General features: G+C 54.5%; 1 protein-coding gene across 2 annotated transcripts; it reads left to right on the top strand.

The window, feature by feature from the left end:
• Positions 1–981: 981 nt before the first annotated feature.
• APLP1 (amyloid beta precursor like protein 1) lies at positions 982–10743 on the top strand. 2 transcript variants are annotated; one of them, XM_040252925.1, is made up of 17 exons: positions 982–1242; positions 2082–2225; positions 3040–3172; positions 3401–3513; positions 3746–3879; positions 3992–4176; positions 4632–4762; positions 5137–5211; positions 6090–6248; positions 6332–6460; positions 7964–8063; positions 8963–9070; positions 9329–9355; positions 9545–9615; positions 9847–9909; positions 10042–10185; positions 10287–10743. In XM_040252925.1, the coding sequence occupies exons 1-17, from the start codon at positions 1114–1116 to the stop codon at positions 10383–10385; spliced, it is 1944 nt and encodes a 647-aa protein (XP_040108859.1). In that variant the 5' UTR covers positions 982–1113; the 3' UTR covers positions 10386–10743. The 2 variants fall into 2 exon arrangements, with proteins under 2 accessions (XP_040108859.1, XP_040108860.1); XM_040252926.1 differs by having other exon boundaries at positions 9332–9355; positions 10287–10741.
• The last annotated feature ends 2928 nt before the right edge of the window (positions 10744–13671 follow it).

The following is a 13671-nucleotide window of genomic DNA, read 5'->3' as shown; positions in this document are numbered from 1 at the left end:
AGCACTCTAAGCTCTTTTAAGATACATCTGGACAAACAAACATATGCAGATGCACACACATGACAGGCTTGCCCCAGTCTGCTTGGGGAAGACAATTCTACACTGTATTTGGGGAAGAGAAGGAAGTGAACCCTGAAGGGGAGGCAGCAAAGGAGAGGCTAGGGGTGGGAAAAGAGAACTGTCCTGATCCTCAGAGCAAGAATGGGCGTTGACCCTTATCTTGAGGTGATGGGTTCCTGACTCAGCTCATCCTTAAAGAAAGGGTCTGGGGGCTTTGGTTCATGCATCCTTGATCTAGGAATTAAAGGTCTATGTGACTAGGGCTCCTGGAAAGCAGAGGAGAAGGCCTGGACTCGTTGATCTTAGAGAGAAAGGGCTGAGGGCTTGGTCTCTGGTCCAGAGAGAGAAGGTGCCTGGGACCCAGACTCTTGGATCTGAGGGAGAAGAGGACTGAGTGTCAACTGCTGTGGGGTTTTGTTTGTTTGTTTTTTTAAATCAAGCCATTTTATTGAAGGGTTTCAGAGGAGGGTCGAAAGGCTGGGAGAACAATGAGATCAGACCTCCTTTTCCTGGCCAGAATCTCCCCAGCTTCACAATCGTTTAAAGCTCAACTGCTGTGTTCTTGATTGAGGAAATTTTGGAGGCCTAGGACCTCAAGAGGGGACCTCAAGAGGATTTGGGGGTGGGGTCGGGGTTCCTGTGCTGGCGTCCCTGGAAGAGAAGAAAGACGTTTAGTGAGGGTCTGGGTCCGAGGGAGGAGAAGACTGGAGGTGACAGTCTTGGAGAACTCAAAATCCACAACTACGAAGCCTGGGACCCAGACTCCTGGGTTCAGTTAGGCCCTTCCATAGGCGGGACGCCTGGAGTCTCAAGGGGGCGGGGGCCTGGCGCAGGCTCCCACCCGGGGGTTCCAGGCTGCTCAGCTGTGCGCAAAGCTGCCACGCTATTGTCCTGGCCGGGAAGGCGGGGCCGGCGCGGGGCGGGGCTGGCGGCGCCGGCGCAGCTCGGGGGCGTCGGCGGAGGAGGCGGCGGCTGTGGCGCTGGGAGCTCCTGTCACCGCTGGGGCCCGGCCGGGCGGGAGTGCTGGAGACGTGAGGGCTCGAGGGCCCGGACATGGGGCCCGCCAGCCCCGCCGCTCGAGGTCTGGGCCCGCTGCTGCGGTTGCTGCCACTGTTGCTGCTGCTTCTGCGCGTGCAGCTCGCCGAAGGGAACCTGGCCGGTGGGAGCCCCAGCGCGGCCGAGGTGAGGCCCGGCCGGGCCCTAGGGGGTGGGGGATGGGGCGGGACCGGGCCTCTGGACCCCGGGGCGGATAGGTCCGGAGCAGAAGGCGCAGTCTTTTCAGCCAGGTGGCCAGCCCTCAGGCGCCCCTAATAGCACTAGGCATTCAGAAACCCCTAAGTCCAGGCCCCAGCTCGTCCCGAAGTCTAGCCCCTTGAGACACTCTGGACCTAGGTGACTCAGCCCCAGCCCATCTGAATAGGACCCGACGGGCAGCAAGGTACCTAGAGCCAAGAATCTGGGCCCTTTTTATCCTCGGGACCCATAAGAAGGCTCCCGCAAGGCTCCCAGAACCCAGGAGGCTAGACCTCCAGTCACCGCCCTCCCACCCCAGGATGTAGCTCTCCATCCCTCAAGGACTTAGTGTCCAGGCCTGCAGGGCCCTGAAGCCAGGCCTTGTGGTCTTTCCACTCTAGAATGATGCGAGCGTGAGCTAGGGGCGGAGGGAGGAGGGGCCAGAACGCCTGGGTTCTGGCCTTCTCCCCCGCCATTCAAGTTTAACCCCTTCGAGCTCCGGTGCGGCTACGCTGGGGTGAGGGCGGGGCTTGTCTCCGCGGCAACAAGGCCGTGAGAATCCCGGGAGACCCCGAGTCGCCATAGCAACGGCAGAGCTGGGGCGGCCCCCGGCCCAGTGGGAGCTGTTTCCCAGGGAACCAAACCTCCACAGAGGCGGGTGCGCGACGCTTGATGGAGGGGGCTGGTGCTGGGGGTGTGACCATCTGGGTCCTAGGGAGCAAAGGACCGGGGGACTCACATGTCAGCGGCCCCCATGCCCTCGCTGATCCCTCCGCCCCCACCCCCAGGCCCCAGGGTCTGCGCAGGTGGCTGGACTATGCGGGCGCCCAACCCTTCACCGGGACCTGCGCACCGGCCGCTGGGAACCAGACCCACAGCTCTCACGACGCTGTCTTCGGGACCCGCAGCGCGTGCTGGAGTACTGCAGACAGGTAGGCGGGACCGACTGCGAGGGGCGTGGCCAGCAAAAAAGCGGGTCCAAGTTGGGACCCGGTTGCCCTTAAGAAGCTAGCCGTGCAAAGGCAAGGTCCGGGGAAATGAGGGGTTCAAGAAGGCATGGGAAACTAGGGGACATGGCCAACAAAGAGGCAAAGTTAGGATAGGACTTACCTGTTTTTGAGAAACTAGGTCAAGAAAAGAGAAGAACCCTGCAAACACGGCCAGCTGAGGACAGTGACCAGTGATGAGATGGAATTTAACAATGTGGTGGACACTTTAAAGAGCAGGTGTAGGTGGGCGTGGCAATTAAGAGGCGGGGCTAAGACAAAAAGACCTCGTGGACTCGAGTGACTTGGAAACGGATGGAACCCAATGGGAGAGTGGAAAGCTAGGAGGTGTGGCTATGAAAAAGCAGGTCTAACACAAAGAGAAAGGATCCTGAGAGGCCAGAGGCGAGGCTTAAAGAAGGGTGGAATCTATGGGGAGATGAACTGGATTGGGGGAAGGAGCAGAAGCGACTAGAAAAGAGGTGGGCTTAGAAGGACAGCTTTGGGGTAATGGAGGGACCTTCATAAAGAAACCCGACAGGCAAAGGTGTGCAGCCTAAGGATGGAAGGGAGAGGTACTAAGGGGCGTGCCCAGTGGCTGGTGGGGCTTAGATATCTAAGTCCTGTTCTACTGAGAAGCAGGGCCTAGCGAAGAGTGGTTCTTTCGAATACTAGAGCCTTGAAAAGGGACACGCCGGCACAGGAGCGCACCTGGTAGGGGAGGGACAGAGGGCTAATCGCCCCGACTCGGTGCCCCCAGATGTACCCGGAGCTGCAGATTGCCCGTGTGGAGCAGGCGACGCAGGCCATCCCCATGGAACAATGGTGCGGGGGTGCCCGGGGTGGCCACTGTGCCCACCCCCACCACCAAGTTGTGCCTTTCCACTGCCTGCGTGAGTCACAGGCTGGCGGGTTGGGGAACGGAAGGTGGGGGGCTGGGTGGTAGTCCCCAGGGGGTGAGAGTCTGGCCCTGCTCTCAGGCTCACATTAGGGAGCTAGGTGCCTGAGTCCACAGTGGGACAGAAGCCTCTGAGGATAAAAGATCTGGATTCTGGGGTGGGGGGAGTGGGTAGGGCTGGTGGCTATGGGAGTGTCTCACACCGATGCCGCCCATTTTCCAGCTGGTGAATTTGTGAGCGAGGCCCTGCTGGTGCCTGAAGGCTGCCGGTTCTTGCACCAGGAGCGCATGGACCAGTGCGAGAGTTCAGCCCAGAGGCAGCAGGAAGCACAGGAAGTAAGGACCCAGCCCCTCATCCTCCCACCCCTCCCGAGAACCCAGGATTCCAATCTCCTAACACCCTCCTCCTCCACAGCCGGAGTCTGAGCCTCAGCCCCCTCTTCCCAGTGGGACAGAACCGGGAATCCAGGCTCCAAGCCCCATCAGGTCCTAAGACTCAGGCATCCAGGCTCCCCCTCCACCCTTCCTTACCCCTCAGTCCTGGTATCTATGCCCACTCTTCCCACAGGCCTGCAGCTCCCAGGGCCTCATCCTGCATGGCTCAGGCATGCTTTTGCCCTGTGGCGCGGATCTGTTCCGAGGTGTGGAATATGTGTGCTGCCCACCTCCAGTGACCCCCAACCCATCTGGGACAGCAGTCGGGTGAGTGAGAAGGAACCTTCCAGGCCCAACCCTCCAGGCTCCTGAGGCAGGAGATGGAAGCCTGGGGACCTGGGCCCAGGTTCTTATTTCCTTGGGTCTTCTGCTCCCTCAGTGACCCCTCCACCCGGTCCTGGCCCCCGGGAGGCAGAGTTGAGAGGGGTGATGACGAGGAAGAGGAGGAATCCTTCCTGCAGCCAGAAGATGATTACTTTGTGGAGCCCCCACGAGCTGATGAGGAGGAGGAGGAGGACAGAGTCCCACCCTCAAGCTCCCAGACCCCTGCAGGGGTCAGCAAAGGTGAAGCCATCTCTAAACCCCACCCTCTCCACCCTAGAAGGAGGATGATTTAAGAGAGCTTTGGTGTAGGGGCATTTGAGAAAGGGCCTGCTGGGGAGAAGCCCTGTGGGGGGAAATGGGAGGGATGGGAATGGCTTTGGATAAAGTAGAGGTGGAAGGGCCACCCTGTGAGGAAGGCAAAGGGTAAAGGTGGTTTGGGAGTACCCAGGCGTGGAGGAGCCATTTGGTATGTCTGAAGGATTATTTGGTGGAAAGCTTGAAGGATAGTGTGATAGATTCCTAAACTTTGCAAGAACAGGTCCAATTCAGAACCACATCTGTGATGCCAGGCAGCAGCTATGGTTGAAGTGAACACACGGCGGTCTCCACTGCGCTCTAGGAAGTGCAATTCTCTGGGAAGGGAAGCTGACCTGGAGCTGGGCTTCAGGCTGACTCCTGGATTCCCGGCCTTGCAGTGACTCCCACCCTGAGACCCACAGATGGTGTGGACGTGTACTTTGGCATGCCTGGAGAAATCAGTGAGCATGAAGGGTTCCTGAGGGCCAAGATGGACCTGGAGGAGCGCAGGATGCGCCAGATTAATGAGGTGATGGTACTGGGGGCCCCAGGATCCCCCATTACACAGAGCTCCCTAATTACCAGGAAATTGCCCAGGGACACATTGAGACTACCTCTCAAGGTTCCCCCAGCCTCCATCATCCCCCAGCCCTCTACCCACCCCTAAGATGGCCAAGGATCCCCAAGCTGCCTAGAGTCCCACTGAGACACCACCAGATTCCATGGACACTCTGATGCATGGTACTCTTCCACTTTAAATGCCTCCTGAATCCTCTCTCTCTTGGTGATCCAAGAGGCTGCGGGACTTAAGGGATCTGGAGACGCTGAAGAAGGATGGGATGTGGGGACTTAACTGGGTAAAGCAGAGTGGCTTCTAGGATCCTGAAGCTCTCCTTCCCCCAGGTGATGCGTGAGTGGGCCATGGCTGACAACCAGTCCAAGAACCTGCCTAAAGCTGACAGACAGGCCCTGAATGAGGTAGGACAGCCTCCAGAGTGTCCTACTTGGGTACTTGGGCCTATCCACTACTTGGGGCATAATGAGCTTCCGCCTGGCTCAGGCTTTTTCTGGCCTCATTCAGTTTCACCCCTTCCTACTGATATGGGGTTCTCCTGGCCCCACCCCTACACTTGGCTCCACCTCTCTTGGCCTACATCCAATCTGACTTTGCTTTCCTCTTCTTCCTCCTCCCACTGGCCATATTTTACCCTGTTTTAACCTGGTCCTAACCTCTGAGGGCTGGTTCTGGAGACCTCTCCCAAGCTGGGGCCTGCAGACACAGCCAAGTCCTTTTCAGCCTCTCTTTGATGCTCAGCCCTGCCCCCCCCCCACCCCCGACTCTGGTCCTGCCCCTCTCATTTCACTTTTACCCAATCCCTCCTCAGTAGATCCAGCCTCATCACTCTCCCAGCCACCTCTCTCAGCCTCACCTTGGCACGGCCCTACCCTGTGTAGACCCAGCTCAGCTTAGCCCCATTCCCTGACTCCTGCTCCCACTCCACTCAGGCTTATTTAGTTACAGCCTGTCTCCAGAGGGCCCTGCCCAGGCCTAAGCCCCACCTTTCCTGCAACACTTGGTCTCTTTCAGCTTCACAGGCTCTGTTCCTACACTCTCCCTACCCATACAGTGGGCTTCACCCGGGCTCCCAGTAGAGCTGGTTCTGCCCCTACTCTACATGGCCCCTCCAGCCAGTCTCCTGTCTTCCAGTCCCACCCCAGGTCGACTCTGCCTAGGCCTGGATCCACGGCATCCCACCCCACTTATGGTCCAATAGCCCTCCCTTTCCAGACTCCCTTTGACCTGGGTTTCATCCAGCTGGGCCTCTCACCTGACCCTGTGCCCACCCCGTCACCAGCACTTCCAGTCCATCCTGCAGACCCTGGAGGAGCAGGTGTCCGGCGAGCGACAGCGCCTGGTGGAGACCCATGCCACCCGAGTTATTGCCCTGATCAATGACCAGCGCCGGGCCGCCTTGGAAGGTTTCCTAGCGGCGCTGCAGGGGGATCCGCCTCAGGTACGGGAGCCGTGGGGGGTGGGCGGAGGGTAGAGGGTGGAGAGGGCTGGGACGGGCCTGGGCAGCCTCCATCCCTTCCACAGCCGGAGCGGGTCCTGCTGGCCCTGCGGCGCTACCTGCGAGCTGAGCAGAAGGAGCAGAGGCACACACTGAGGCACTACCAGCACGTGGCTGCCGTGGACCCAGAGAAGGCCCAGCAGATGCGCTTCCAGGTGCTCAGCTCTTCCAGCTCCAAACGCTCTGCCATCCCTCGGACCTTGGTCTCTTGGACCCCGTCCCTCAGATGCTTCTCTTGCCCCTCAGATCCTCTTTCTTTTTTAACAATTCATTTACTCATCTATTTCTGTGGGGCTGAGCTGGGTCTTTGTTGCTGTGCAAGGGCCTTCTCTAGTTGTGGCAAGCAGGGACTGCTCTTCCTTTAGTTACAGCCTGTCTCACGGCAGCAGTCTCTCCTGCTGTGGAGCACAGGCTCGAGGCGTGGGGGCTTCAGTAATTACAGCCCGGGGGTTCAGTGGTTGTGGTACACCAGCCCAGTTGCCTCATGGCATGTGGGATCTTCCCAGACCAGGGATCGAACCTGTGTCCCCTGCATGGGCAGGTGGATTCTTAACCACTGGACTACCAGGAAGTCCCTCAGACCCTCTATCTGCCCCTTGGACCTCCTTCCTCTCCCTGGATCCCCCCTTCTGTGCCTGGGACCCATTCTAATCCCTCAGATCCCTACTTCCTGACCCTGGAACACTGCCTCCACCACCCCCTGTGCCTCTGACCCCTTTCTTGTTCTTGAATTCCCACTTCCTGTCCTTTGGATTCTTATTTCCTGTCCTAGAATCCCCCTCCTGTGCCTGGAAGCCTGTTCCTGTCCCTCAACTCTCCTTCTTTCCTAACTCTGCTTGTTTCTCCCTAAAACCCCTGTTTAGTGCCTTTAGATCCTAATTCTTATTTTTTGGATACTCTCTTCCTGTCCAAGAATACTGATTCCATACTCTTGAGCTCCAAGCCTTGCCCTTGAACCACATCATTTCTAACTTTTTATAATGAATTATATTTATTTATTTTTCATTATAACAAATTATAATTTATTTATTTAAAAATTTATTTATTCATTTATTTTTAATTATAGCAAGTTATAATTTGTTTAAATATAAACAAATTATGTTTATTTATTTTTAATTTTTGGCCATACCCTGTAGCACATGGGGTCTTAGTTTCCTAACCAAGGCTCAAACCCACATCTCCTGCATTGGAAGGCACAGTTAACCATTGGACCACCAGGGAAGTCCCCACATGACTCCAATTCTACTTCCTTCTCCAGACCCCCTCAAACCTTGCTTCCTACTCCTCAGACCCTACTTTCTACCTCTCCCCCAACTCATCTCCTCTTCCTGTCTTCAATACCATAGTCATACCCTAGACTTACCGTGCCTCCTGTGCCCAGCTCTTCCTAGCAGCTACTCCTTTTCCTTCTTCCTTGCTTTCCTTCCCAAGACTCTCACCTCCTGTCTCCCAGACATCTTTTCCTTTTCATTGTATTTTGCTTCTCTTCATCCAGTTTCCTGCCCCCCGTGGCCCAGTTCCTGGCCCCTGTACACTCCTTCCTGTCCATTGTAGGTGCTACTATTCCTGGGACCCTCCTGACCTTCCTCACCCTGCCTCAGTTTCCCCTTCTGTAGCCCACACAGCTCAGTTCATCCCTCACACTCACTCCCCAACAGGTGCAGACCCACCTTCAAGTAATTGAGGAAAGGATGAATCAGAGCCTGGGGCTGCTTGACCAGAACCCCCGCCTGGCTCAGGAGTTGCGGCCCCAGATCCGTGAGTGCCTGACCTTGACCCCCTAACCTTTGACTCCCCTGCCATTTCAGTTATCTATTCCTATGTAACAACCATCCCCCCCACCCCAACACACACACACAAACTTAGTGGCTTAAATCAGTCATTTTCACTGCTCATGATTCTGCCATCTGGGTTGTGCTGGGTGCTTCTTCTGCAGGTCTTGTCAGTAGGGAAGCATGTAGCTACCTTGGGCTAGCAGGTCAGCTAGGAGCTAGGACTCTGGCACGAATGAGCCTCCCTCCCTCCAGAGAGGCCTTTCTTCTCCATGGAACCCCTTCATGCGGTCTCTCCAGCAAGGCACGTGAACTTCCGTGGTGGTTCAAGCTCCCCAAAGCACCGAAGTAGAAACTGCCAGGTCTTCTTAAGACCTGGGCCCACTTGGTTAAAGCAAGTCACAGACCCAACCCAGATTTACACCGTGGGATCTATTCAAAAGCATGAATACCAGGAAGTGCAACCCCCCCAGAGCCCCTAGATCTAGTGTAACTTCCTCCTGGATCTCCCCAGTTCTCCTGCTCTGGAAGGAGGCCATTCTCTATTTATTTGGCTACACCCTGTCTTTGCTGTGGCATGCAGGATCTTTAGTTACGGCACATGGGCTCTTAGTTGCAGCATGTGGATTCTAGTTCTCTGACCAGGGATTGAAACTGGACCCCTACATTAGCCACTGAACCACCAGGGAAGTCCTGAGGAGGCTGTTCTCTTGAACTTCAACCTCGCCTCTCCAACATTCAGCTCCCTGCTTTCCCACATCTCACATATGGCACCCCCCAATCATGCTGTTGTTAGGGTGCCATTCATTCACCCTAACAGGCACCATCCTGTTTTGAGGATCCCTGTGTTCATGAAATCACCCCCTCTCTGCATGTTCCACTCAGAGGAACTCCTCCACTCTGAACACCTGGGCCCCAGTGAGCTGGAAGCCCCTGCCCCAGGGAGCAGCAGTGAAGACAAGAGTGGGCTACAGCCCCTGGATCCCAAGGGTGGTAAGTTAACCCAAAGGCTCATAACTGCAGACCTTGGTAGCCAGGCCCTCAATCTCAATTCTAATCCCCTAAAGTCTGGAGGTGTCTTAGCCACCGGGTGAGCAGTAGAGGGTGGGGAGGAATGTCTGGGGTTTGGAGGCCTCTGGAGGGTCCTAGATCCTCCTTCCTCGGCCCCCGGGAGGGGGTGTCTGCACATGTTCTTCAGTGTTGCTCTCCTCTCTCCACGGTTCCACCTGTCTTGTCTCCTCTGGCTGCCAGCAGATACCCCCATGGCCCTTCCCAAAGGTGAGTAGCTCACAGGGTAGCCCCTGGTCACCACATCCCTCTGAGTCCTTGAGCCCAGAGTGGAAAAGGGCCCACATACTGGGAACCCCAGGCCTCCTGGCATGGGGTCTGGTGCCCCTCTGACCCCTTCCTCAGGCAGGGGTATCACCATTCTGGACTCTCAGAAATGAGATAGGATTTGGGGGTTAGGGTCCACAGAACAAGATGCCGCATCCTCTGGGAAAGACAAGATGACTCCCCTGGAGCAGTACGAACGGAAGGTAAGCCAGTCAGACCTGTGGGCACCTGAGGCAGGGCGGGAGGGGGACCTGGATTCTTAGGTCTTCAGGAGGAGTGTGCGGGGGGCTTGAATTCCTTGGCCTTGGAGGGAAGAAGGGACTGAGGATATGGACTTCAGGGTCCTAGGGGAGAAGAGGGCTAGGGGATGCCCTCCTGGGCCCAGGGGAGGAGGTGGCTGGAACCCAGACTCCTGACACCTCCTACTCCCCCAGGTGAATGTGTCCATTCCAAGGGGCTTTCCTTTCCACTCATCGGAGATTCAGAGGGACGAGCTGGTAAGAGGAGGAATATTCAGGGTACTTAGGGGGAGAGGTCAAGAGGTCAGTGGCTAGACTGTGACTCTCAAAGCCACACAGGGCCCTGGTCAGCCTCAAAGATGACCCCGGTGCCCTCTCCTCCCACTGCAGGCCCCAGCTGGCACAGGCGTGTCCCGAGAGGCCGTGTCTGGTCTGCTGATCATGGGAGCCGGTGGGGGCTCCCTCATCGTCCTCTCCCTTCTGCTCTTGCGCCGGAAGAAGCCCTATGGGGCCATCAGCCATGGAGTGGTAGAGGTAAGGGGCACAAAGACCTGGAGTGGGGAGGAGCCCCAGAGCCCGGGAGATCTGTGGTTGGGTCCCTACAGCCCACTTTCCCACCCCTGCCCCCGTTGCAGGTGGACCCCATGCTGACCCTGGAGGAGCAGCAGCTCCGTGAACTGCAGCGTCATGGCTATGAGAACCCCACCTACCGCTTCCTGGAGGAACGACCCTGAACCAACCCCCTTCTCCCCTTCAGCTGAGCCCAGACCTTCCCTCTTTCTGGAACCCCTGAACCCTAACTCCCAGCCTGGGGGAGAGGGTGAAAAAGTTCATTTCCGACCTTTTGTGACGGGGCTGGAAATCCTTATTTCCCCTTTCCAATTCCAAATTCCATCCCTAAGAAATCCCTGGGTATTCCCAGCTGCCCTCCCCACCTCCTTGAGACCTCCTCACTTTAATTTATTTTGTACGTTAATTTATTGTCCTTAAGGTGACCAGCAGCTTGGTCCCAGTGTCTGTTGTTCCCTGGAATTCATCCTCCCCTGTGTCCTCCACTAATATCCCAATAAAGTCCTCTTCCCCACCAGGCCATCCTTTGTCTGTCTGGGGGAATGAGGGTGTAGTCAGTTCTGGACATTGGTGTGCAGCCCCACCCAGACCTCCTTCACATTTTTAAACTGTGTGCTCAGTCAGTCGGTCGTGTTGGACTCTTTACAACCCCATGGACTGTAGCCTGCCAGGCTCCTCTGTCCCTGGGATTTTTTTAGGCAAGAATAGTGGAGTGGGTAGCTCTTTCCTCCTCCAGAGGATCTTCCCAACCCAGGGATGGAACCTGCCTCTCCTGTGGCAGGAGGATTCATTACCACCCAGGTAGATCTTTAAATTTGGGCGGGACCTTGGAAGGGGGCGGGGTCCAGAATCTAGGATAGACTCTCCCGCCCACCCAGGAGCTTTCCGTGGTACTGAACGGACTGCCCCTTCTAGGCCAGTATCAGCTAGGTTTCAGGCTGGACTCCAAGGAGACTTTGCAAATTTCCCCTGCCTTCTACTCATACACAGTCACATACAACATCCATCCCTGACCTGTGAGCTCAGTGAGGGACAGGGAATCTTGAACCGTACTTCCCATTCCTGAGTCTTCATCCCTTCTTGGGGAGGCGATAGGAATCCCCCTGGAGTGTGGAAATTCAACCACGTGTCCCAGTAAGGCTTATGTGTTGTCTGCGAGTGCATCCCATTTTGTGACATGCCAGAGCTATCCCTCTATACATTACTTGTTTCAAGAGGGTTGTTATGAGGATTAAAAGGAGTAATGTTTGTTGAGACATTGGAATTGTGCCTAGCACTTCGTATTTGTTGAATAAATTCTAAAATGACATGGGCGCAAACTCATATAGTACCCTGTGGCAGGCACTGATCCAAGGGCTTTACATGCATTGGCACACTTAATCACCCCATGAAGTAGGTACTGCAACTATCCTCATTAATAGATTAGGAAATGGAGGCAAAGAGACGTTTCATCACACTCTCAAGGTCACCATTTAGGAAATGTTGGAGCTAGAAATTCAACCCAGAAAACCCGGCTCCAGTGCCCACACTCTTGGCCATTTTGCTAATAATCCATGTATGTCCCATATGGTGTTCAGGTTGCTCACTGCAAAATTTCAAGTGGTACCATTCATCTCCTACCAGGCTCCTCTGTCCATGGGATTTGCCAGGCAAGAGTACTGGAGTGGGATGCCATCACCTTCTCCACCTAGACATTGCAGATCGCGTTTTTACCACAGCTTCCCAGCAGATGGCAGTAATATGTTGTGTCCTAGTATCAGGATAGCACAATTTTCTGACAGACCTAAGGGAGGGAGCAGTATTTCTATTTTTCCCAAAGGACCAATGAGCTCACAGTGGTGAGCTCTACATAATACATACATATAAATATAGGTCGTGTATATTAAATATAGATGTGAAAAGTATTGGGAGAAAGATGTCTACATGATGCAAGTTGGATACAATGTTACAGTTTATTAAGAAGCAGTTTCTGGGACTTCCCTGGCGGCCCAGTAGTTAAAAGACACCGTGCTTCCACTTCAGGGGGCACGGGTTTGATCCCCGGTTGAAGAACTAAGATCCCACATTCCTTGCAGTGTGGTCCAAAAAAGAACCCATGATGTTAGAAACATCATTCTGATCTGGTTTTAACATCAGGTCAGAAATCTATAACTAGCACTACAATCGGGAAAACCTGCCTTTCTATTTTCACAGCCAAGGGTGATTAACAGGCTAACAATGGGAAAGGAGCTCTGAGCAGGTGGGATAAAAAATGAAAGGCCATTTTGCTCAATATGCTCAGTGCATAATTCCTTAAGAATATTTGCATTTTAATGGGTATACTTAAGAGTAATTAGTTTAAAAACAGTTTTATTGAAATTCCAGCAGGAAAAATAACTTTACTATTGTTTATTTGATGCTCTTGTGTCCCTAAGCCACTCTTATTTTCCCATTGAAAGCAATTTAATTCTTCTTTTACTAAAGCAGTTTTCTTAGAGATATGTTGGGCTTCCTAGGTGGCTCAGTGGTAAAGAATCTGCCTGCCAATGCAGAAGACTCAAGAGAGGTGGGTTCAATCCTTGGGTCAGAAAGATTCCCTAGAGAAGAAAATGGCAACCCACTCCAGCATCCTTGCCTGGAAAATTCCATGCATGGAGGAACCTGGTGGGCCAGAGTCCATAGGGTCACAGTCGGACACAACAGAGTGCACACAAACACACAGACATGTTATCGTTAGTGGTGTCTGTGTGTGTGAATGTGTGTGTTTTGAAACATGTTGGGATACATATATGTCAACAGAATCTAAGATACTATCAAAAATAAATATCATTATTTTGTGTACCACAAAGGAAAAATATGCTGACATTAAACTAGGTCACATAGTTGACTGTAAGATGAATTCCTATTAAGTTCTCCTTAGAATTGATTAAATAGGACATATTTCTATGAATTTCTCATGGGTCAGCTGCCAGTATGTGAGTACACACAGAGGCGCTCACGTGCTGGTCCCAAGCAGCTGATATGGGAGGCTTGTGCTGGCACCGCCAATGACCCCACCTCCGTCTTCTTGTCCTTGGGTAGTACCCTCCTCCCCACAGATTCTGGGCTTGGCCACATGACAGACTTTGAGCAGTGTGGTGTCTGCAAGCATGGTGTGAGCAGGGGCTTGTTCTCTTGGAGCTACCATGCGAAGGGATCCTCCTACCCTCCTGGAGGGACCAGAGAGATGCTCAGTTCACTCAGGGGTTTCAGCCGTCTTGACCGAACTCTGAGACACGTGAGTGCCATTGCCCAGCACAAGCAGGCCTCCGGCTGACTGCAGCCACACGAGTGATCAAAGCAAGACAGCAGAACTGCCCAGCTCAGCCCAGCCTGCAAAATCATGGCCATAAAAAGCGGTGGGTGTTTTAAGCCTTAGGTCTTGGGGTAGAGACACTGGCCCGCACCCTCAAATGTGCTTGGTTTGCTGTC

This window comes from Oryx dammah, unplaced genomic scaffold (genome assembly GCF_014754425.2).
Source record: "Oryx dammah isolate SB20612 unplaced genomic scaffold, SCBI_Odam_1.1 HiC_scaffold_13, whole genome shotgun sequence".
Classification (NCBI taxonomy): Eukaryota; Metazoa; Chordata; class Mammalia; order Artiodactyla; family Bovidae; genus Oryx; species Oryx dammah.
Note: the sequence above shows the minus strand (reverse complement) of the source record. Positions and strands in the feature narration are given on the sequence as shown.